Source organism: Mytilus trossulus, chromosome 2, assembly GCF_036588685.1.
Source record: "Mytilus trossulus isolate FHL-02 chromosome 2, PNRI_Mtr1.1.1.hap1, whole genome shotgun sequence".
NCBI lineage: Eukaryota > Metazoa > Mollusca > Bivalvia > Mytilida > Mytilidae > Mytilus > Mytilus trossulus.
In genome coordinates this window covers 35,807,727-35,833,057 of record NC_086374.1, presented here as the reverse complement: position 1 = coordinate 35,833,057, position 25,331 = coordinate 35,807,727, and the positions used below count along the sequence as shown (strand labels likewise).

The window sequence follows — 25,331 nt, the reverse complement described above, 5'->3', positions numbered from 1 at the left end:
CTGATACTTTAGTGTGGAAAATTATGATTTTTTATGAGTTGTAGTTGGCTTTGTACCAGCTGTCATGACCTATAAATATATTTATTAATAGTATCGGAAGCACATGACTTGTTTGTGTTTGTTTATGTTCAACACGTGTTGATGAGCACATGGTTGCATACCTGGTTTGTTATTGTATGATTTGATTGGCTATTGTATGTCGCAATGCAGGTATTCTACCCGTTTGTACGAGGGTAGGATCGTGATTCTCGTGCAGAATCTCATTATAAATATAAGATATTTTTATAACCAGTTATTCGAAGTTCTGCCTTTACAGAGTAGCATACCTTCCGTTTCGTTATACACATAATGACCGAAAACCACTCAGACGACGAGGACACTTTGCTTTTGCACGAGCCATCAGTACATTCAGGTGCCAAGTCTAGTTCTGTACCACAGATAAGTGATCAAACTTTTGAACTTTTTACATCTTATTTTGATAGTAAGATTTCTTCTCTGAAGAACGAGTTAGTCTCCGGGAACGACTCCCTAGCTAAGAAGCTCAAGAAAGAGGTGTCTGTTAAGCTTAAGGGGGAAGGGAATCAGATTCAATACTCCTTCAACTCAGATATAGTTTCCGAATTGCAGAAACTTCAGAAGCGTACATCCGCGGAAGATTCCGTTAGCACCAATTTGATATCGGGCCTTATTCTTAAAATCAACAGGAGGAATAAATTGATTCGAATTGCCGACAAGTCGCCAGCAGGCTGGTCCACAGTCAGAGAATACGAAAGTGATGACCTGGCATCAGATTCAGAAGATGAAAAACGTTTACGGCAAGCAGAAAGCAGGGCCCTCAAGACAATCAAAGAAAAGAAAACCCGTGGAAAACCTTACTCAAAACCGTCCGCCACCGTTTCTAGACCTGCCAACTCTACTGATACTAGTAACAGTTACTATCAGCCTTACAACGCTACTCAGCAGCCCTTTCCGAGGTTCCGTCGCCGCGAGGCGACCCCATACGACACCTGTTACGAGTGTCACCAAACTGGCCACTTCAAGAGGAACTGCCCAAAAGCAACAAACAAACCAACCTTTGGAAACTTGTCAAAGTGAAAAGATACAAGATGAGTATATTTCTTTTGTTGACAATTTAATGCTATTTGGTCATAGTAATGTTCTCTTTCAACATGTTAAATATTTTGATAATATAGATTTTTCAAAAATCGCCAAAGTAGTAAAATCAAGCTTATTTAAACATATAGAGTTTTGGAAACACATTGGGGCCAACAAATTTGTGTTGGACACCATTGAAAAGGGTTATATAATTCCATTTATGAAACAACCCCCTCCAATGAAATTTCGGAATAATAAATCTGCTTTAAAAAAAATAGTTTGTTTGTAAATGAAGCGATAACTGAGCTAATTAGCAATGGCTGTATTCTAGAAGTACCATTTCAACCATTCGTCGTTAATCCTCTCAGTGTTGCTACACAAAAGACTGGTAAAAAGCGTTTGATTTTAGATTTAAGTGAATTGAATTTCTATGTTTTGAAAAACAAGGTAAAATTTGAAGATTGGAAAATTGCAATGGAATTCTTCCAAAAAGATCATTTTCTAATTAAGTTTGATTTAAAATCTGGATATTTTCATTTGGACATCTGTAAAGAACAACAAACATATTTAGGTTTTTCCTGGAATAACAAGTTTTACTGCTTTTCTGTATTAGCTTTTGGTTTAAGTAGCGCCCCCTATATATTCACTAAATGTTTGAGACCAATGGTAAAGTATTGGCGAGAAAATGGTGTTAATATTGTTCTTTATCTGGACGATGGATTAGGCATGGATGAAGGTTATAAAAATTGTAAAGATACTTCTGAATTTGTAAAGTCATCACTTAAACTGGCTGGATTTATTGTCAATGAAGAAAAATCAATTTTTGAACCGGTTCAGTGTTTAGAATGGTTAGGATTGATTTGGGATTCTAAAGATTTTACTTTAAAGGTGCCAGAGCGCAGAATTAAAGACACTAAAAATTCTCTTGATATTATACTAAAATCATTTTCAAATTTGAACGTACGTATGCTGGCTCAATTTGCCGGAAGAATTATATCAATGTCACCAGTTATGGGTAATGTCACAAATTTAATGACGAGGCATATATATTTCGCGATAGAAAACAGAAAAACGTGGGATTCAAAACTATATTTAGTATATGAAAAATGTGTATTAGCTGAATTGAAATTTTGGCAGGAAAACTTGTTGGAGCTTAATGAGAAGCGTTTATTGAATGATTCTTTACCGAGAATTATGATATATTCAGATGCAAATAATGTAGCTTTAGGTGCATATACTGTTGAATCAAATGAAAAGATTTTTCATTGTATGTTGAATGAAAATGAGAAAAAATTGAGTTCCACTTGGCGTGAACTCAGGGCTATTCAGTTATCGTTGAATTCGTTTGAACACGATCTGAAATGTAAAATAGTTAAATGGCATACAGACAACCAAAATTGTGTAAATATAATCAATAAAGGCAGTACAAAGTTGCATTTACAACATTTAGCTTATGATATTTTTAGAACATGTACAAGGTCGGGTATCACGTTGTGTCCTACTTGGATACCTCGGTGTGAAAATTTCAAAGCTGACTTCATATCAAAATGGTTGATATTGATGACTGGCAAACCTCGTTTCAGTTTTTTACTTTCATGAATGAAATTTGGGGTCCTTACACAATCGATAGATTTGCCAATTTTCATAATACAAAACTGAAAAGGTTCAACTCAAAATTTTGGAATCCAGGAAGCACTGCTATTGACGCTTTTGCTCAAAATTGGACAATGGAAAATAATTGGATGGTTCCTCCGATAAGTTTAGTGGCTAAAAGTATTAAACATCTCATTCTCTGTAGAGCTGAGGGAACATTGATCGTTCTAAAATGGCCTTCATCGGCATTTTGTTCTTTGATTTTTAATAGAAGATTGGAATTTCAACCTTACGTTATAGAAGTTCTTGATTTTTCATCAGGTCAGAATATATTTGTTCAAGGACAGAATAAAAACTCCATTTTTGGTACCAAGCATTTTAAGTCTGATATACTGGCAATTAAGATGAAAGCGACTTAATGATGTTCGAGTTTATTTGTACATATTGTTAATTGTTTACAATATGTGAAATTTGCATTGTATTGCAAATTTGGTTCTGACACGGCTATGTATGTTGATATAGCAAGAATACATGTAGTAAGATGTATGGCACGGCTATATATGTTGATATAGCAAGGTCTAGTGAATAGTACGATGTATATGAGATATATATAAAAAAAAAAAAAAAAAAAAAAATTTTATAATATTATTATTTGTTTATTTTATTTATACGTTTTGCAGATGTTTTTAGTACTGGTCGTTGGTCTAAGGATAAAATACCACAGAATGAAGCTCTTAGCAATCTTGCAAAATGTCTTCCAGATTATTGTTTAAATTCTAGAGCTGATAATACTAGAAAGAAATACAGGTATGCATTTAATAGCTTTTGTAAATGGTGTAATTTATTTAATATAAAGCCTTTACCGGCATCAGATTACAATGTCTCATTATATTTGATTCACTTACGAAAAAATTATAATTCTTCTGCAAAGATAGATGAAGCATATTATGCCATTCAATGGACACACAAATTAGCTGGATATGTAAATCCTTGTGATTCTTTTCTTTGTACTTCCGTAAAAGAAGGTACACAAAGGTCAATCGGGCATCACATTGTAAACAAGAAGGAACCAATAACTCCTCATATTCTTAATCAACTGGTTTTGAAATACGGCAATACAAATAGTACTTTAAATCATAGAAGAATAGCATGTATGTGTCTCGTTAGCTATGCCGGATTTTTAAGATTTTCAGAATTAGTTAATTTAAAAAGGTCAGATGTTTCATTTCATTCATTATATATGTCTTTATTCATCGAAAAAAGCAAAACGGACCAACAAAGAGCAGGAACTCATGTTTTTATTTCCAAAACATATTCGGTTACCTGTCCAGTCCAAATGTTAGAGACATACTTGAACCAAGCGAACATTAAACACGATTCTGTAGAATTCATATTTAGATCAGTTTTATATCGTAAAAAGACTAACACGTACGTGCTAAGGGGTCATGCGCCTTTGTCTTATACAAGAGCCAGAGAAGTACTGTTAGAGGCTTTAGAATCTTTGGGATTAGACAAATCAAAATTTGGTTTGCATAGTTTAAGAGCAGGTGGAGCAACAGCTGCGGCTGCTGCTGGTATTCAAGATAGAATATTTAAGAAACACGGTAGATGGTCTTCAGATACAGCAAAAGACGGATATGTGCGTGAAAATATTTCTGAAAAACTACTCGTTACTAAGAATCTTGGCTTGTAATTTTCATACCAGTTTTTTCTTATCTACTTTGTCATTTCGAAAGTGTGCTACTCACAAGGAGAGCTCATTCCTATTGTATACATGTGTTGAGTTTTATTGACTAAATAATTTATGTTCGGTTAAGCTTGGCGAATTAGAACATAAATATATTTATTAATAGTATCGGAAGCACATGACTTGTTTGTGTTTGTTTATGTTCAACACGTGTTGATGAGCACATGGTTGCATACCTGGTTTGTTATTGTATGATTTGATTGGCTATTGTATGTCGCAATGCAGGTATTCTACCCGTTTGTACGAGGGTAGGATCGTGATTCTCGTGCAGAATCTAATTATAAATATAAGATATTTTTATAACCAGTTATTCGAAGTTCTGCCTTTACAGAGTAGCATACCTTCCGTTTCGTTATACACATCCCCCACCCACCCCACCCATTTTGATAGATTTAAGTTAGACAGTAATGATGTGACAAGATATATTGTAATAATAATGTATTTATTGTGTTTTGTAGATTGTTGTTGATTTTGATTTTTAGTGGGATGGAGTCCCGATACGGTGTTTTGTTATATTGAGAAAATTGTGTGATTTACTAGGAGTAATTTGATGCAGATGGATGTTTGAATGACAATTGAAATATGAATATATATGAAATGGTTTTGTTGTTTGAAGAAAAATAAAGTATAAGTGTGCTACTCACAAGGAGAGCTCATTCCTATTGTATACATGTGTTGAGTTTTATTGACTAAATAATTTATGTTCGGTTAAGCTTGGCGAATTAGAACATAAGTGCTATTTTTTTCGGTGCTTTTTGTCTATGGTTTTTGTGTTTGTTATTGTTGTGTTTATCTTTTGAGTCGAAAGTCCATTTGCTAATTACCGATGGTATTCTGTAATTACACACTTTTTATCCAAATCACTCCAGTTTGTCAACCGTATAATATTATATACCGAACACACTCAAAGCTTTTCCTCACGCAAAGGAAAATAAGTTGAAAGTGATATATCGTCGTTTTAACAATTGTTTACTGATAAATAATTTCTGGTTTCAAATTATTAAGCTAAATAACAAAGTCAATGTTATTTAAAGATTGGTTATACATGTTACGCATATATACGTTTGCTCTTTTCGCTAGCTCTTCATTGTCAGTTCTCCACGGGGAGAAAACTAAATGGGTGATCTCTAAATACGGGGTAAATTACTTAAATTGGCAAACAGACTATTGTAAACAAAATAATACATTTTGTTTATATAACGCGCTGTTAAATCACTGTCAAAGGCAATGGATTTGAGCACTCACAAACATGTTCAACTACGCAACATTCTTTATGTTTCTGTCACAAGTTAGTAGTCTTGTGTTCAGTGGTTGCTGTTTCTTCATTTTTGTCACATTTTTTTGTTGTTAATTGTTTAGTATAGATTATGCTGTTAGTTTTCTCGTTGGATCATGTCATTATGTTCATGTCGGGGTCTTTAACATCCGACTAATATACGGTTTTGGTTTTTCCTATTGTTGAACTACGCACAGTGGCCTATAATTGCTTACAATCACTTCTTTTTTTACACTGTTCGATAGTTGGCAATCATACCAAACATCTTTATTTTTATAATGACTTCATTGCGGAGTTTTTATTAGTTTATGTTTGTGTATTCAATAAAACTAATATCTATACCTTAAAAATAATTTAATTCATTTTTTAACAAATGTTAATATCATAAAAATAGTATTGATCATCAATAAAATAACAAAACCATGTTCAATACATTCTATTAATATATATGAATATAATCGAATAACTCTTAGGTCAGCACCCTAATTTTTTAAATGCTTGTTTTTGAGTTAATCATGTACAATAAAGAAAAGAAACAAAGTTACAACCTGATAAATGTATATGCATGAAGAATGTTATTAATCTTATTTGAGTTCTGTTTGACAAAATATGATGGCTTAGACAGTTAAAAAATGGATACATCAAAGTATTGTAATTATCATTCGATTATCTAACCGTATTATAATACAAAGTTATGGCAACATATTTCTTTATCATATTTTTTAGTTCAATTTTTTTTTCGATGTCTTTATGTCATATGTTTGTGTCATGTAAGTGTTATATTTAACATTGTCATTAAAGTGCGATGTTTGGCTAGCCACAATACCAGGTTCAACCCATCATTCTTTTCTTAAAATGTCCAGTACCAAGTCAGAAAAATGGCCGTTGTTATATTATAGTTCGTTTCAGTGAGTGTTACATGTTAATGTTGTGTTTCCTTTGTGTTGTAGTTCTCCTCTTATATTTGATGTGTTTCCCTCAGTTTTAGTTTGTAACACGGATTTGTTTTTTTCTCAATCGATTTATGAATTTCGAACAGCGGTTTACTACTGTTGCCTTTATTTATGCAAAATTTAGATGATCGTCATGAAATTTGTATCGTAAAAAGGTGTTGAGAAATAAATTGTATGCAATATGGTACACAGACTAGACACTAAAATTATACTTTTGTTATTACAAGGTCATCATCATTGTTTGCAAATGAAAACATTTATAAATTAATTTTAAAGTCATTATTTTCCAAATTCTTCAATATGAATTATCATCACAATGAAATTTAAAAGAAATATATTGTACACTTTTCAGGGAAAATTAATTTTGTATCAAATCCGGCAAAAATATGATATGATCGACCTGTTTTTCCCACTTATATTTTATACTATATTGATGATGAGTGTTTTGTAACTTTTCCGACCAGCAAACCAAAGACACGTAACTGTATGGATTTTTATATATAATCATTAAGTAATTGCTAAGAGTAGATTATGTAAACATTTCATTTCGTGGAGCAACATCTTCAGCTAGAATAGATAAAACTTGCTGAGTTCGTTTTACATGGTCAAATTCTGGAATTTCATGAACTACATGATGCCTGATATGTGCATGGTCTTTTACTCGGACCTTGTTCGTTGAAAACTGACACGATCTCTTTTTCACCCATACTTTTGCACCAGGTAATGGCATAACTGGTTCTTCTCTCTGAAAAATTAGAATGTCATTTTGTATATCCAATATTAAGCATGCTGTTTCATTTGACATAATTGTTTACAGTTTTATTAATAAATAATTGGTTTAAAGTTTTGTTAATAAATAATAACAACAATCGCCAATTTTGATAAATTTCTGGTTCAAAAGCTGAAGAAATGAAGAACACACAATAGGTACACACTTAAAATACTGTTTTTCGTCATATAAATATTTTAAATGATTCTCTCTTATGTACAAAATGTAAGATAGAATGTAGAATTTAAACGGGGACTGTGCCGAAGAGAGAACAACCAGAATAAAGAACAGAAAACAGCCCAGAGTCACCATTGGTCTTCAACACAGCAAACAAATCTTTCATCCGGATGCAGGCTTCAGCTGGTTCCTAAACAATCACACATTTTGATCGATGTTGTAACATTAAAAAAAACGTCTAAGGGAAAAATGAAGAAAATTTTATTATTCATATTTGGTTTCCATAATCTAGAATGATGCTGCAATGCCACAAATCACCCAAATGTATATATAAATTGAGGCGCATATAGAAACATCGTAGATAGTTTATAAGCACTATGTTGATAATTGCAGGACGAGTGAGATGTTGTAAATCATAAGGTCTATTTCCCTTATCCTAAGAATTTTGGAACAGTGGAGTTGTCTTTCTTTTTACAGATTTCGAAAAACCATACCATTTTCAAGACTCAAATCACTATGTCAAGAGAAATAAGACAATTATGTTATTGTGTTGAATTTTGCAAGAACATATTGGTTGCAATAACAGCCATGTTGCTCAGTATCGTAAAAGATTTATGTGAGATTTTCATTAATAATGAGAATCTTTCAGAATTATAAATTTGTTACCCGAAAAAAAGTGCGGGAACATGTTTGTTCAGAAATTCAAAATTATTGATTGACGCTTGTCGACGTCTAGCGGTAAATATGATTAGACAGATTGACATAATTAAGCGATTTCTATTTCGGATCCCAACTCTACTACCTAACTTGCGACGCATGTGTCAGCCGAAAATTTGATAGGATGTTTACGTTTGGTCATTTGGTTAAGACATTTGTCCGTTGGATTATAACTAAACATGATGTGGAAATCGGAGTATTTGTTCACAAAGACCTACAATAAAGTTTCACCAAACGTAGATACAAGCCACAGATTTCTTTCAAAATATATTATATCCACTTAGCAGTTTGTAAAGACACAAAATAAGAATTATTCACATTACAGAAAAAAAAAGAGGGAGCAAAAAGTATTTTAACGAGATGATGGTTTAATGACATTGCGAGTTAAAGTCAGAAATGAAAGATATTTCTACTCTTCATTTCTGTTTTTATATCTTTGTCCTCAGCACAAATCTAGAACGGAATATAAAATAAATGTGTACTGTAAATATTTTATGTTTAAAAGAAAGTATTTTAAAGCACTGAAATATTATCTTAATTCATGCATTATTTTGTCCAGTAAAACCCACCAATTAACACTATTGGCGAACTCACAATTATAAAATATTTTACAAATGCGTTTGAGTAAGACAACTCCCCGCATTATACGCTGGTATGATACAATTTTGTTTATCTGTATAAACGACACATCAATATACTTACTGGGGCATCAAATCTGGCCAATTTAGGTAACTTCATGGTCTTCAGACTCTTTGCTTTCCCTCCATACTTAATATGGAATGCTTGTATTCTACTTTCTAAAAGTCTAAGTGTTGGTTCACTAGATTCGAAATCAAACGTATCTGATACGTTATCTAATGACGTTGCCGTTAACCTTGACTGAATACGTTTATTTACGAATTTCATTGCGTTACCCCAATTCTCGCTTTCCTCTTCTTCCCTTCTTGGAGTTGTTTCTTTTGAAGTTGATTTCTTCTTTTCTTTTACGGGTCGTAACTGCGGAAGAATTAAACGTTGTTCGCCATCTGATTCATGTTCTAAACTCATAACAGTCTCTACATTTTCTAACCTATTTGAATTAATTTCAAAATCATCTTTATTTTCAGAACTCTGAGTATTTTCTATGTTTACAGGCGTTTTAATCATTGGTTTTGAATTTACTTCTGCTTTAGGTATAGGACTATACAATAGAATTTCTTCTTCAGTTCTTTCTTCGTGAATTGCTGGTAAATCTAAGTCACTACGTTTTAATTCCGTTATTAGCACTGGTTTCCCCAACTTCTTTTTATTTTCAACAGAAGAAGTGGTTTCCTGTGATTTGTGTAGGCCTGAATCAGAACTTGCAACTGTATCAATTGTAATTTTTATAGGTGTGGTTGGTTTTTGTGTTGATGACTGCTCCGCAATATTGTTATTATTACTATCTGATTCTGACTTGCTATTTGCTATGCTACCATTCTTTTTCCTCAGCTTTGCTTTCTTCCCTTTGACGCTATCAGCAATGCTTGACGCATATTCTGTAGTTGAATCAATCGGCTGCTGTTCATTGTCGACAGAATGTTTCGATCCTGTTTTCTTTTTCATGCGTTTGAATTTCTGTTTAGATTTTTTATTTTCCATTGTAATAACTTCCGCTTCCATCATTTGTTGAAGAGACTCTCGAATGGCCATTAAACTCCTCGGTTGTTTTCGAGGATTTCTCTTCATAGCCCTGAGACTAGCAGTAGTGCTATCGTCGGTTCGCCTGATTAATTCACGTGCTTTTGCTTTTTCTAACATAAGTTCCTTGTAATAATGAACTCCAGGGACAATTGGATCGACTAAAACAGCCTTGCCTTCTTTGAAAAGATTCAATAAATGTTTTGTTTGATATTCTTTGTTTGGGAGATGTTTTGAATTCTTAAGAGGCGGAAGAGGTTTTTCTACTGGAAGTGTCAACGCTGTTAATTTGAAATGCAAATACGGAAGCAATGGCACTAAAGGTCCATTTTTCATTTCCATCCTTGTTTTAAGCTTCGATTTTACATATTCCCTGATTATATCTGTAGTATTTGTATTTTTCTTTCCTACCAATCTTTCAAAATTTTTCGTATCTAAGATAAACACTTCCGTATTTGCTGTACATTTTACTGTATAAAGGTATGTACTGAGATTCATTAAAATCTCAGTGTCACCAATAACTTCTCCAGAAGTGACACTACAAAGATCAATATGACGTTCCTTCATTCTGCGTTCTATTGCAGCATATCCCTCTGTTCTCCGTATAACAACATCTTCTGACTTTGTTTCCCACACCGACGGATCTTCGTATTTTCTAAGAATAGCTTGTCGTCTAGGTTCCCTTCATAATAAAGAAAACTAAATTGTATTATTATATATAAATCTAAATCAAACTTCAGTAGGCTGTTTAGTTTTGACACAGAATTTGTAACAATAGTGTTTATATTTATTATCAAATTATTTATCATATATATTACAAGTACGTTTTAAACATGTACGGTTTTTTTCTGAAGAGGTGAGAAAACATTTTAGAATGCATTTCTCGCATATGCAACTATTACAGTCATAATCAGGTTCGATAACTCTGCATGTGACTGGTTCAATTAAGATTTTTATACTGGTTACCTAATGAATTATTTAAAGAAAATTGAAAAATATATTTAGTTCACCTCGGTTTATATCCATTCGATGTCTTCTTTTATGAAAATAAAATAATACTGCAAAAAATTTCATTGATAATCGGACAACACTAACCGGCATAGGTATTGTCAAAACATGCATCTACATGGGTATTGTCAAAACTTACATCGTGATTAGGTGCCATGTCTGTTTTCTTTGATCACGTTGATGTTATGACTTAATTAATATCTCCTTAATCTTGCTATGGCTATTCTTATAGTTACAATAACGTGTCATATTCAATTGCAAAATAAACAGAGAAAATATATTGAATTATGTGCATTAACAAAATAAGTGTCGAACATCCTCTACGTTTGAAAATTATTTGTTCGCCATTTTTCAAAATTTTAAAAAAATAACTACAGCATGTTTAAGCTTGATAAACAGGAACTAATGTTCGATTTCATGCTGCTTTAAGGTAAGACAATGAATGAAAACGCGAGCATCCAACAGTTATTTAATTTTCATAGTAAAAATCGTACAAATGATATTTTTACCATGTCGCCCCACGCTGTCAATCTGGTCGCCATCTTGAAAAATAATAGCAGATTTTTTGAAAATAGCTTATTTTCAAATCAATTTGGAAGGGACATAATAGAAAATTTAACTATTCTATATACGATATTTCAAATATTTATGAATATAATAATAAGCACAAAGACCCACAATTATTCCATCTGTTTTGTTTAAATCGCAATTTAAGGTTAAAGACGACAGAAAATCCAATATTTATCGTAGTTGTATGATTTAACAGTGTGAACTATCGAGGCAACAAGACAAATTTTCAAAAGCATTTGGAAGGGAGAAGATCAAAATTTAAACTATTCCAAAAGGAATATTTATATTTCTAAATATATGAGGAATTACTACAAAGACCCACACTTTTAGTATCATGAATTTAAAGTAATGTATTTTATCGATTCCAGAAAGCCCCTATGCATTTCTATACAATTTACTTGGACTTGATACGGGTGATGTGTGACGTCACAAAAGTCACGTGATGACTGCTATAGTTGGATATGATTTTGATTGGTCAGTTTTCAAAAGTTTTCCTCTAAACCATCAGCGATAAATCTGGTTGCAAGTGATGATTGATCTGCAACTTTGATAATATATTATAATCGGGCCATGCATGGATGCTGTCATGATACATGTATCCCCATGTTATCCTGGAGAGAATACATTTGTCATTCTCTAGTAGTATCAAACACGAACTATATTGAATAGAATTCAGGTTGTTTAACATAATCTCTCAAGTCTGTTATTTAAAGAAAACCATCAGAAGCAATTAATATTGGTGAATTTTCTATTCTATTATGTTGATCAACACATTCAAAATCGTTTCATCACACATATTTATAATGATTGAAACTATCTTGGAATATTCATAACTTTGTTTTGATTAGATACAAAGCAACTGTGGTCTCGTTTTACATTTACATTATGATAATTAAAACGATATAATATATATTATTATTATAAAATGATAATATTATGATTATGTATATACTCTGTATGTACTGTATATTTATGTATTACAAGTAGTGAGACTTTAATAAAATATTGAATCTGAATCTGAATCTTTAAACTCATAGGTTCAGACTAATAAGATGTAAAACAAAATTCGTAAAATTGAGCAATCTGATGCCAATAATTTACGTGCTATTTGGGATATGCATTTTATTTTGCATTCTAAATTACTCATTTGTAAACAATATATCAACTAAACAACTAGTAACCATTAAACATAAATAAAATAGAAAAAAATGTATGGTCTGCATCTACCTATATAAACAAATAAGGAAAAGGGGTCTAACTATAGTATTGCTTGATAAAATAAAATAATAGAAACCAAAAACAAATTCCATAAACTATAATAACAAAATAATAACATAAAAACTGCAACTACGGTGTCCCTTTTTTACTTACTTTTGTAACTTCTTTTGTTTCCTTCGTGAAAGGCAATTTATATGTATAAAACAAAGTTTATTATGTCACAATTAATGCTAGAAAAATAATGGCATGAAGTGATTCTATAACTTTATTTGAAACAGTTAATTAAATTTTCTAAACGATTACTTAATGCTACCAAACATCGTTTTGGTGAGCATAACATGTATAAGAAAAGCAAAACAAACGACGAGAGTAAGTACGAAAAAACAGATGATCGAGCTTTCTGCGTATAGATGACTGATATATCAGTCGCTCGGCGCAATGTGAAGCTTTTTTTGTTCATACGTTATTTCAAATCTTCTATTCCTTGAAAGTAAATTACTGGTTAACTGGTGCTATTGAAAGCAAAGGATTTAAATTGTATATTCGCACGTTTAGTATAAAGCCGTAACACCGGTTATCTCTTTTCACGTAAATAATTAGCTATAATAGAATAACAAAATATTACCTTAAATACTCAAATTCAATCGAATATATATCTACTCCTGCTTCAAATGGCCACAGCTGTGGGTATTGTTTTGGATGTTTGTGTGGTTCAACGGTTATATTTGCCTGTCCACTGAAATACATATATTGTATACTATTCAAAGTCTTGAAACTTGACTCACTAAGAAGTCCAATAATTAGTAAATTAAACATGTTTGCCTCATTAGATTACATAATCATTCAAGTTCAAAAAAATGCGAAACTTTACTATAATTCCAAATATTGAATATGTTATTCATAAAGTTGCCATATATTCTTTAAACCTCGACCATAGAACGAGGATATAAATTCTTCAACAATGAACAAATATAAATAAAGGCAACAGAAAAAGGAATGAAAATTTCAGGAACTCAATTTTCGGCTCTCCCTTGACACCATTTGCGAGTATGGTCTTGAGGAAACGATGATAGTCCGTCGAAAGGGGACGATAAATGGCTGACCCGTGTTAAGAGAGAGCCATATCTCTTGCACGTTAAAGACACCCTTGTAGATTTCGAAAAAGAGTAGGCTAATGCCGCTACAAGGCAGCACTCGCACCCGCAAAGTGGAAAGGGATTAATATAAGTTGTAAAACTTGTTTTCCAATCCACTATAAATAAATATGTTTATTAAACTAAAGGCAACAGTAGTATACCGCTGTTCAATAGTCATAAATCGATAAAACGAAAACATATCCAGGGGCATGTTTATCGAAACTATCCTAAGTTCCGTCCTAAGAATATCTTAGGACAGCATTTAGGATAAAGTTAGGACCGACTTACGACACGTCTCAGCATGCACATCGAAGCTATCTTAAGAATATCTCAGCTAGGGCGTCCTAACCGATGTCCTAAGTATTGGCGGAAAAGAAAATACAAATAAGATATAAAAAAAAAATGAAATATGATATCATATTCTATCAATTATTTTGTTTTATCATATATTTAGTACAAAATACAGCTATTTTGTATATCTAATAATAGGTTCGTTTTTCCAGTCTGTATCACCTACCCTGTATCGCATAGCTAAACCCGTATCGCATACCCCGTATCGCATGGTAAAACCCGTATCGCATACCTTTTTTTTTTTTTTTTACATAAAATCAGTTTTTTTGGTTTTATTTGGCTTTAGAAAAAATTTCCTCAAAATAGGTCAATTTTTTGAATGACGTCATTTTTTGGTATGTAACGTCACGAAGATCATGTTTTCATAACATATTTTTTGGTACACTAAATGCAACTATAAAAAATACAAAACACTCAAATAAATACAATAATAAACAAAATATTTTTAAAACAACAGATTGTAAGGTAACCCAGGTGCTTCGTATGAATAATTGAGCAGTTATTTTCAGTAAGGCTTTGAAACAAGACAATTTAAGCAGAACTGAATGTAACCCAGTGTTATGGATCAGAAAATAGTTTATATAATATAATACTCTTCTGTTGAAATATATGATAAAGCGTATAATACATGGCAAAATCCGTATCACATGCCGTATCACCCTCGACCAATATCATCCATCGGGCCTAAAGGCCCTTGGGCTGATATTGATGTCTCGGGATGATACGACATATGATACGGATTTTGCCATGTATTATTCTCTATTTATTTAATATAGTTATTTAAAAACTAATTATTAATGTTACATTAAAGATAATAAAATGATTATCGTATAATATTTGTACATTAAAACTGTATAAAACAAAACATAAGACAAAAATAATAACTACGTTTTATATAAAAAAAATTAAGAAACTAATTGTAAACAAGATATGTAATCGGTAAAAATTATTACATGATTTTGAGTGAGTTGAATTCGAAGTGTCAAGGTTTCAATATTTAACAGTTTAAAGGCAAATCTCGTGCATTTTTCATATAAATACGGCGAATTTCAACTATTTTACTACTGCTCAAACCAATAATACGTGTGAAAACGAGTAACAGACGAAATTGGATATATCCTAAAGTTAGGACCATCCTAAGACCCTCTTAAGACACCTAAATTGGTATCCTAAAGTTAGGACAATTCCTAGGATTTCCCTAAATTGAGACATGTTTGATAAACCCACTTATGACTAAGATGTGTCCTAAGTTGGTCTTAGGACACGTCCTAATCCTAAGAGAGCTTCGATAAACAGGCCCCAGGTCACAACCAAAAACTGAAAGAAGTATATCAATATAAGATGAAATCAACGATATAACGGAAACACTAAACTGCTATAAAACAAACCTCAACAAACAAAGATACGGACTAATTGATAACAAATGTCATATGTCTGTCTACGTAAAATATTCAAACGAAAACCAATATTTGGAAATAATACTGTAGACATCAACCAACAACAACTCATTGGTTACAGACTCCTGGCTTGAATCAGGCATGTGTACAATGTGTTGGCGGTTTGTGAGCACAATGTTGTATTATTGTTATAAGATATTATATACTCAACTTACCTATTAAGGAACATCATACCATATACGGGATCACCTTGTCTGATTAAAATGGAATCAAAAATAAAGCTCTCTTTCCTGAGACTCATCTCCAACAGTTTCTTAAGTTTTACTGGCATGTCGCAGAAGAATGGATGAGTATCTATAAATCGAGAAATAGACGCAAACTCCTCTTCTTTTGAGGCCTATATTAAAGGATATATGTATTGTACATTTTTCAATTTATTTGAAAACTCAATACTTATGTAATGTCATGAAAATGTAGATCTTTTATTTGAGTTTGCTGTTTTAAATCTTCGGATGTGTGGATGGAAGGCGGTTTGACGTCAAGAGCCAAATCAAATACATATTCAAGACAAGAACATGTAAATGCGATAGGAAAATGAACCCTGCTTTGTACTTAACTGAGTTAAACACTTGATCGGATTTTTAACGTGCTAATTCACCAAACAGGTCTCCCTACTTGGATACATTATTCTAACTCCTTAATGTCGCTAGCTTAGAGGGAAGCAGCACATACCAAATTCAGCAAATTAAGAAAATGATTTGACATTAAGTTATGTGTCTCACTCGTGCATTGCTCCAGTATCTTGTTCAGGTTTGTCTGTACTCTTGGTATTTATTGATATTCATCTTGTCAACGTTTTCATAATGTTTTGAATTCAAATTAAATGTCCCCCTTAGGCAACACTGAATAGAAACTAATTGTTGAAATATGAATCATGTGAAGTTAAAATGGTATTACTGGATGATTTTGCTCAACACCCTTGTTTAAGATAAGTTGTAAATAAATTTACCCAAAACTACCTAATTGTTGAACACGTGTTTTGGTTCTACTAGCTAACTCTAACTGCGCCATCTTAATTATTTTCTTCAAAACAGTGAAATGGCAAAAGATATCGTACTTTGTATTATTATTCTAATTTGTCAGTAAAAAAACATACCTTTAAAGATCGTTCATACAAATCTTCTCCAATTAACATAAGGTCACAATCTTCATCAGCAATGATAGTAGCATTTCTATAGGCATCACGCTTTATCAATGCAACTTCACCAAATGACTCTCCCTGTCCTATTTAAAAAGATTATAATAAGATCAATCAATAGACGGTTTTTATTGTTGAGGTTGCAATGAAAAAGAAAATCTACGAACACGGAAAAATGGAAACAAAAAAATATCTATCAACTGCTCATAAGGTTTGTCAAAAAAGAACTTTTTTATTTAAAAATTTGGCGCAATTGGCTGAAAATACACAAAGGTGAAGAGAGAAATTTATCTTCAGCTTTTAAATGATTTAATAATTATGATGAACACTATTCATCAGACCACATTTTACTACTATGCATCTTTTCAGAATTGCTGCATGTTATCAATGAGCTTTTAATCAGTGCAATTGCTAGTCAGTTGCGCAAAGGAGTTTAATTATGAGAAAATCGATTGACCTATTGCGGTATATTGATGAATAAAGCGAAATGTGTATAGCATTACTTATATCCAATTCGGTGTTTGACTAAAAACAGCTATTAATTAAAACTTTTATCAATTATTAACGTTCTGCAACCCCTGCAGTACTATGTTTTTTTTAATTACGATGAATTCCCCCAAAGCATAAATAGATACATATTTATATAAGTCACAATACTCTTTATAGTATTTCAATATCGCCAGGAGAGGTTGTGATAAACTAGACTAAACATGTTATAAAAGTCCATACCATATTGAACAATCATTTTGCCAAACTTTGACCTGTCAAGTTCTTTGATTCTCTTTGGCTGTTTTTGTTGTTCTGTGGTTTTCTGTTCTTCTTCTCCTGTTGTGTTTTCTTTATCATCCCCTTCTATTGTAGCTTCTTTCTTCTCTCCGTCTCCTTCTCCTTCCTGTTTTTTCTTTTTGTCTTCTTTGTTTTCAGATTTTGCGGATACTTTCCTAGCTGAGGAAGGTTTGAGGGCTGCTCCATAATCTTCCTCCCCAGTCATCCTTGGGTCTATATATACTGAAACTGTTCCACTCAGTATTATATAAAAACTGTAACACATAGAAATTTGAATTAGTACGTCTTGGAATCGTGCATTAGATTAACCCTTTACAATGTTATCTATATCTCAACACCGAAGATAATTTATTCGCTACGACATAAAACCTTTCTGCTTCAAAAATTAGCATTTACCACGAAAGTATATCCGTAAAAGTATTTAAATACATTGTAACTTTAGATATATATGTCACATGTAAATTGTAAAATCACAAATTATATAAAACCGATATAAAAGTCGATACTTTGGATGAATATTATGCATCAGTGAAAATATATTGACTTTCAATTTTGAATTCTTATTTTTTTTCTTCTGAAATGTTCATTTATTGAATATAGTATGGAAACCTTTTTATTGAGTTCGATGTAACTTTGTTTTCCTCGTCACATCAAATTGAAAAAGTATGTATCTATAGCTTCATTCTTAAGATGGAATGCATGCGAATAATAAAGCAATTAATAGATATTAAACATGTTATGCTCTGAGGAAATTCTATATTTGGTATCAAAATGAAATGTTGCGTGTAAATCCGTATGAAATTTATATTTCTTTTTTAAAGCCCATCAATCAAATTGTGACATATTGATAAAAGATATTGTTTTTCAGATGTTATACAATTTAAAGATTCAAAATATATTGAATATTAAAACATATGGAAGCTGTAAGAAAACGTCTCAGAACACAAAACTGAAAATAAATGTTAGAATAAAACACAAAGAAATAAATGCACCGTGACGTAGACTTTAGATTGTTGCATATATATTTTTGCATTGATTTACTATGCTATAATTTTCTTTTTGATTTGAAAAAAACCTCGATTTATTCTTGACAAAATCAAAATATATTAAGTAGAAGAATAAACAAGAATAAACTGTATTTCGTGACAATTCAACAAATATGCAAGTTTGGGTATGCTAAAATACTTAAAGAGCTTAAAATAAAATTTATTGTTGCAAACGGTATTTAACTATATTGAGAGAGGCTTGGCTTGAAGTATTAAAATACTATACAAAATTCGTACCTAAAAACTGATGTTCTTTACATATATTTACACACACAACAAAACGCAAAAGTTAGAGAATCACATAATGGTATGTTAAGGTATAATTTTCGGTCACAAAATATGCCACAGGAAATTTAGGTAAGAACAATCAATTGTTTGATGCATAAGGATTTATATAACTTCCATACATTTCAATAAGAATGTAAAACATGCACCCCTTTTAAAGTAACGACAGAAAAGTTGCATGTTCAACCGTCATTTTGCCCTTATCAGAACTATATCCGTTCTTTTATAGCTGTTCCAAATATAATACATTTTTTTTTTAACTTGATACAAAAATTAACGCAACAAATTGATTAAATTCTTGAATAATTATTTTGTTTGCTAATTCAATAAAATAAATAACAGTTAAATAGCAAATCGGCATCTGGATATAATAGTTACACTTATGTAACAAATTACAAAATCAATCTGCGCTAACCAATACCGACATAAACAGCAATAAAAACAACACATGCACAAACATATCGGTTAATCTGCTTCCTAAAAACTATTCATAGCATTTATTCTTATAGAGGTGATTTTTTTTCAAGAAAGATGAAAATAAAATGATGATATAATCACTTATTATGCGAGATGTGTAAATTTTTAGACAATGTTTAAAACAATCTTGTATGTTACATATGAAACATTTCACTGCCTCACATTTACATAAGACTTAAATTTGTATTAATATAACATGCATTTACAATCCACTCATCAAAACCTAAATCTCTGTAAGGTTTAGCAACGTATCGTCTACCAACTGTATACCTACCGTGGCTCTATATCAGGATCCCTATAACAAATAGTCAATTCTTCAGTAATTGCTTAGTTTTGTAACATTTAAAACTTAAATAGTCCCTTCAAAATCTGTTCGAACATTTCTTTTTCTCCGTGAATTCCATAAATTAATGCTTAGAAATATACGTGAACATATTGAAAGCTCAAATGCAACTGTCTAATGGAGCATCGGTAAACAGAGAAAAACTAAATCAAACTTAAATTATAACCGGAAGTTTGCGTTTTAGAGTTTCATTACAAGATACAAGCGAGTTCTCATATTAAACGTCTAAAATATCTAATTAAAATAATTTAAAAGTTAAACGTCTAAATTGAGAAGCAATGCTTTATAAAATGCAAATGTGTTATGAACTTTTGTAGAAGGTTGTTTTTTTAACAAATGTTATATTTATATTCTAGCTCTTACAATTTAAGTGCAGGTTTAACAACCCTTTGATTTGATATCGAAATGGATCTAATAGAAAATCATGAGTTTTGATAACACAGTATAAGAGTCATAAGTATTATGTTGACTTAAAATCCTTTAAAATTGACAGCTTAATTGGTCTCCTTAAAATGTGTTTATTTGAATTATTCAATACTTCTATTTAAACCAAATACTTGTTATATGGGTCCCATTAACTTATCAATCTGATGAATTTGAGCTTATTTATTTAGATTTAAAATACCTATGACTGGTTACGTATGTTATTGTTGTTACTAATTGTACTCTATAGAAAACTTCTACCTTATACTTCAACATTGTAGAGTTTCGAGAACTTGTGACCTTGCTTTTCAAAGGTCGAGTGCTTATATCGACGTCTTTAGTTCTATAACTTTAATAAATGGTTTTATGTTCAAAATAGTTTGTAATTTAATTCAAATTAGCTTTTGTAAATTACAGACAAAACTATTTATTTTGACATGCATATTTTTTAAATTTGGTATATTGAGTAACTCCAACATAATATCAAATTGTGTATGGATTGTCAATATTAAAGGGTTCAATACCGTTATTCGTGCGTAGTATTTGATTTTCCACCCAAATGTTTGTCAAAGCTGTCGTCTGATAATTGTACTAGAAAATTATATAAGAATTCAGCACAGTAATGTCTGATCAAACAAATATAAGTAAATACAGCATACTGTAATTGACTGGATCTCTTCTTTAAACATTGTACATGTTCCAGTAAAATAATGCCTGGTGGTTTTATTACTTTTATTACTTTTTTAGAGTTCATCTTTTGAATATTTTGGTTAATTTATTATATGGAAATCATTCTTTTACCAAAACAGCATTCCATCACCAATTGTGTTTGCTGGTTTTTAAACTGAAATTTTAAATGCAAACGTCATCACTACTTGGGAAAAACTATCGTAAGAATGTCGACGTGAATAACTTGTTTCCTTTCTACTTGATATGTTATTTTTAATATATTTAAATTGATTTAATTCACATCTGCTTGTCCATAGCGATCAATTACATCTAATCTGAACTATATTGAAAAGGGTGTCAAGCAAGTTAATAACTGCTGGAACTGCTTTCTACGGGGAAAAGGGAAAAGCACATATATAGTTACTTGTAAATAAAAGCAAGTTTTCCTTTTACTTTTTCAAACTTTTCTGATCACAAACAGATCCAAGAAGTAAATTCAAGTGACCTGCTTTTATCTGTATCAACCAAATGAAGCAACTTCTAAGTCCTCTTCGCTATTCCACAAGAGAGAAGGCAACTGAATCGTAACCCTAGTAAGTGGCTAGCGAAAATGCTTCTAAGTTTCCAGGAAAGGTATTGCAACAGTTCAAACCGTCTTTCATTCAACTTATATTAAAGCATTATGGGTTATGGGAAGGTTCTCAGATCTGTTTTCCGTCACCAAACATTATACCCACTCTTATATACTTACAAGCTTGATAGATCACTGTCTTCCCATGATAACGATGGCAACCTAATATTTGCAAATTTAATGGCACAAGGGATTTATTCAACTTGCATTGAGAAATTTGAACTGCATATTACTATCAAAAGCTTATAACAATTAATAAAAAAAAAAAAAAGTAATTGTATTCAGGTTTTCAAGATGAAACAGAAATTATATTACAAAAAAATAAAATATCTAACATAAAGTGTTCATGCATTTTCATAAGAATCATATATTTTATGTAAAGTTGCAAACAAAACAAACATACACACACACGGGAAAGAATGTTCAAATGTATATGAGCACCGAAACGTTTCATTCAAAAACCAAGGTACAACTTGGATGTTCTACAAGTGTAACTGTTAAACAAAACCTTTATAGCATCAAATATGATGCAAAACTTAACGAGGTTAAAACAAGTGATCGTGCAATTGCACAATCGATGTGAAGTCATCGTGAAATACGTAACTCAATTAGAAAAACATTGCTTTTGATATGTAAATAAAATAATACTTTACAGCATAAGTACACTGAAATAAAAAAAGATAAAATGACATGACTAAAGCGTTTATAGCAACATCAAATCATCCCACATCCGGAATATACGTACCAGTCTTCATCGGAAGGATATCTGTCGGACAAAAAATACGAGTTTAAATAAGAGGATATAAACGTATGGGAATGGTAAATCGCAAGGGTTAAACATGTCTATTTAAACACACACACAGAAATAGAACAAAAAGACAAGAACAGTCACTAACTAAATGCAACCTTCACGGCCAGACATACAAACATAGTTACAAACACTTAAATTACACAATTTTTACTAAACATAAAAAAATTTGCGTACTGAAAAAAAGTTTTAGTTGATGACTTGAAGATGAATATATTAAACTGTATGATAAAACACGCTTCTATTATATATGGATAGAAACAAGTGTTATTTAGACAAATGATATCATAGTTTGTCCTACAAACACTTAGGAATGTAAGGACTTTTTTTTATGTCAATGATTTTAAATTTATTTTCTAGTTTATGGGCAAATACATTTGCTTGTACAGTATTTTAGTGAGGATGTGTGTATTAAAAGCCAGGCTTATCTTTGTTTTGATTTCTCCCATATATAAAGGCCATGAAAAAACGAATACCGAAATCAAACAGTTCGGAACAAAGAACTAATATAAATAACTATCTCATACTTAATTCCCAGGTCTAGTGGCATCTACTGATTATTGGTTCTAATTTGTAAGGATGATCTTGTTAGGAAGTTGTTTTCCCCAAAAAAATTATCAAAAAGATACTTGTATGCTCTCGTCAACTCTATGAACTAAGGATTCCGTTTTTTCAGACGTTACTCATTATCAAAGGAGTATCAACTGAATAGCATTTTCATAATAAAAACATTATGTTGACTGTAGTATTGGATTCGCGTAACTTCACAAACAAACTTTAATTAACTCTATACAGATTTATCATCCACTTAAAAGTAAACTCATTGCAGCTGAATTGAATTTAACAAATAGTAACATATAGTATAATGAAATATCACCGCTGATGGCAAAATTATCAATGCCCCTTTCAATAGTCCTTTGGCGTGATAGATTCTTTTTTAAAGTACTTACAACTTTGTACAACATGCGTATCAATAGATTTCTATGCAATAAATCTTCATTACTTTACCATCAAATCGGCGCAAGATTAAATATTTTATGAAATTCTCGACAGGTACAAAATGCATGATAAATTAAATAAACAACATATTAAACAACTTCGTGTATAGGAAGAAATTACTGCAAAGCTGACATTTAGAAAATGAAGGTCACTTGTATTGCAATACTTAGTATTAAATGAAAAACGTATCTAGAAAAATAGACAGAATCGATCCGTGCATTCATCTGAAGATTCTGAAAACAACAAATGAACTGTGATACTGAAGTAATTTGATAAAGTTCGGTTTTGAGATGATTTTTTTTAAATGATAATCTTCATAATGTTTAATTTTTCAAATTATTGTCTAATAATGTTAAAATTTTTCAAATTATTGTCTAATAATGTTTAACTTTTAGAATGTTGTGCTCCTTTTTGTAGTTTTTTTGGGAGTGTTTATATCGATTTCAATCTAATAGTAATTAGTCCTTCGAAATAGCTCGACAGTTTTGTTCAGTCGTTCATATAAACAAACGAACTTAAATAAGGAGCTGTTCGATGAATTAATCTTAATAAGTAAGTTTCAATCATGATTACTTATATGAATAGCAACACAGCTAAAGATGTGTCCTTGAAGTTTCTTACAGTATTGGGATTTGTTTCTGAACAGATTGGTAAGCGTCTTCTATTGACATATAACTTGACAAAGCACCAAAAGTAATACCTTTTATTGGGTACCATCAAGACCAAAATTGCAGACTGCCAAAAATATCAAACGAACGAGAGCATGAAATCAACTGGGTCTAAATAGAACAGCCAAAACTGTCGAAGATCAACTTTGTTACAATCATTGTTTTATTAAAAATTGAACTATTTTATAGATTTACAAACGAAATGTATATTTTTTGCAATAATGTCAATCAGAAGCAGTGCCGACCCAGTGATAGTTAAACAAGCCCGTATAATGTTATTCCTGTGTGCAATTTTTTTTAAATATATTTTGTTGAAGGAACAAGAACAAAAATAAATAATATGCTTAAAATTTAAAACATGGAGTTATTCGAACACCGTTTATTGATAAATTTACTTTACTGCTGTTGTGATACGTTAATACAGGATAAATGATCATAACACCATTACAAAATGTATGTGTGTATAATCTTTAAATTTTTATCAAAATGATGTCTGACTAAATGATAACAAAATGACCCAAAACGACTAAATCTTAACCCAAAGTTTTAACTGGGATTAAAACAAAAAAAAACTTTTGAGAAGACATAATTTACAGTAACTGTTAGAACTTTATACTATTCTTACCTTGCATAACATGTAAGAACATTATAAATCCCTTTAAATGTGTCGAAACTTCCTTTTTATCTAATTTTTAAACAACTAAGTTGATGTATGAATTTACATATCTTACAAATTCTCCGAGTGACTCTAGCGTATTTCAGGTCGAAGTTATCAGAAGTTTGTTTAAATAAGATTTTAAGGTTTGTTAAACACATTACTGTATACGTTCGATTTATATTTTGTTCCCATTGATCGTGTCTGGAGATCTATAGTATTGGTTAGTTATGATAAGATAGGAACAGAATTGGTAAATTCACGCTGACAAAAGCTTAGTCAGTCTTATATAGAGGTTTATTGGTATAAAATAAAGGTCTGAATAAATTTTACAATAGCGCATATCTTGTACTTATATTATAGTAATCCCCTATGAAGAAAGTAATGGTGGTTCCTATTGATGACTGCAAAAAATGTTGATACGAATAAAGCAAGATATGTGTATTTAAATGCACTAAATCAAAGTATACGTAACCATGGAATCAAATCTACAGTTTAGACTAGAAACAGTATTAATAACGTATTGAATCAGTGTATTTTTGACAAAACTATCAGTATTCCAACAATTGTAATCATGATGGTAAAAACTGAACACATTTATTTAAGAAGCTAAATTAAGAAGTGCAATGTACGTTCTATAATAAAGATGCAATAACAATACACATTGTGAAAACATG

General features: G+C 31.3%; 2 protein-coding genes across 14 annotated transcripts in view; one reads left to right on the top strand and one right to left on the bottom strand.

Annotated features, from left to right (window-relative positions):
* Positions 1-348: 348 nt before the first annotated feature.
* On the top strand, positions 349-5,148 carry LOC134705742 (uncharacterized). The gene is made up of 3 exons (XM_063564461.1): positions 349-1,106; positions 3,360-3,495; positions 4,894-5,148. Exon 1 carries the CDS (start codon positions 349-351, stop codon positions 1,093-1,095), a length of 747 nt encoding a protein of 248 aa, XP_063420531.1. The 3' UTR covers positions 1,096-1,106; positions 3,360-3,495; positions 4,894-5,148.
* A 900-nt stretch (positions 5,149-6,048) lies between these two features.
* LOC134707100 (uncharacterized) overlaps positions 6,049-25,331 on the bottom strand; it is a 34,139-nt gene continuing 14,856 nt past the window's right edge. For 3 of the 13 annotated variants that reach the window (XM_063566607.1, XM_063566609.1, XM_063566608.1), the window contains exons 4-12: positions 22,270-22,290; positions 21,645-21,686; positions 19,733-19,753; positions 17,594-17,904; positions 16,823-16,950; positions 15,882-16,063; positions 13,408-13,518; positions 9,030-10,668; positions 6,049-7,409 (exon numbers count right to left, since the gene is read on the bottom strand). In XM_063566607.1, coding sequence (XP_063422677.1) covers positions 7,194-7,409; positions 9,030-10,668; positions 13,408-13,518; positions 15,882-16,063; positions 16,823-16,950; positions 17,594-17,904; positions 19,733-19,753; positions 21,645-21,686; positions 22,270-22,290 — 2,671 coding nt within the window. In that variant the 3' untranslated portion in view covers positions 6,049-7,193. Of the gene's footprint in view, positions 7,410-9,029; positions 10,669-13,407; positions 13,519-15,881; positions 16,064-16,822; positions 16,951-17,593; positions 17,905-19,732; positions 19,754-21,644; positions 21,687-22,177; positions 22,190-22,269; positions 22,291-24,624; positions 25,192-25,331 lie in introns of those variants that run through there. The other 10 variants (XM_063566610.1, XM_063566611.1, XM_063566613.1 and 7 more) reach the window with 10 other exon arrangements.

Excerpts from the sequence above, each read along its gene's own strand:
- LOC134705742 (XM_063564461.1), top strand. The coding sequence starts at position 349 with ATGACCGAAAACCACTCAGACGACGAGGACACTTTGCTTTTGCACGAG.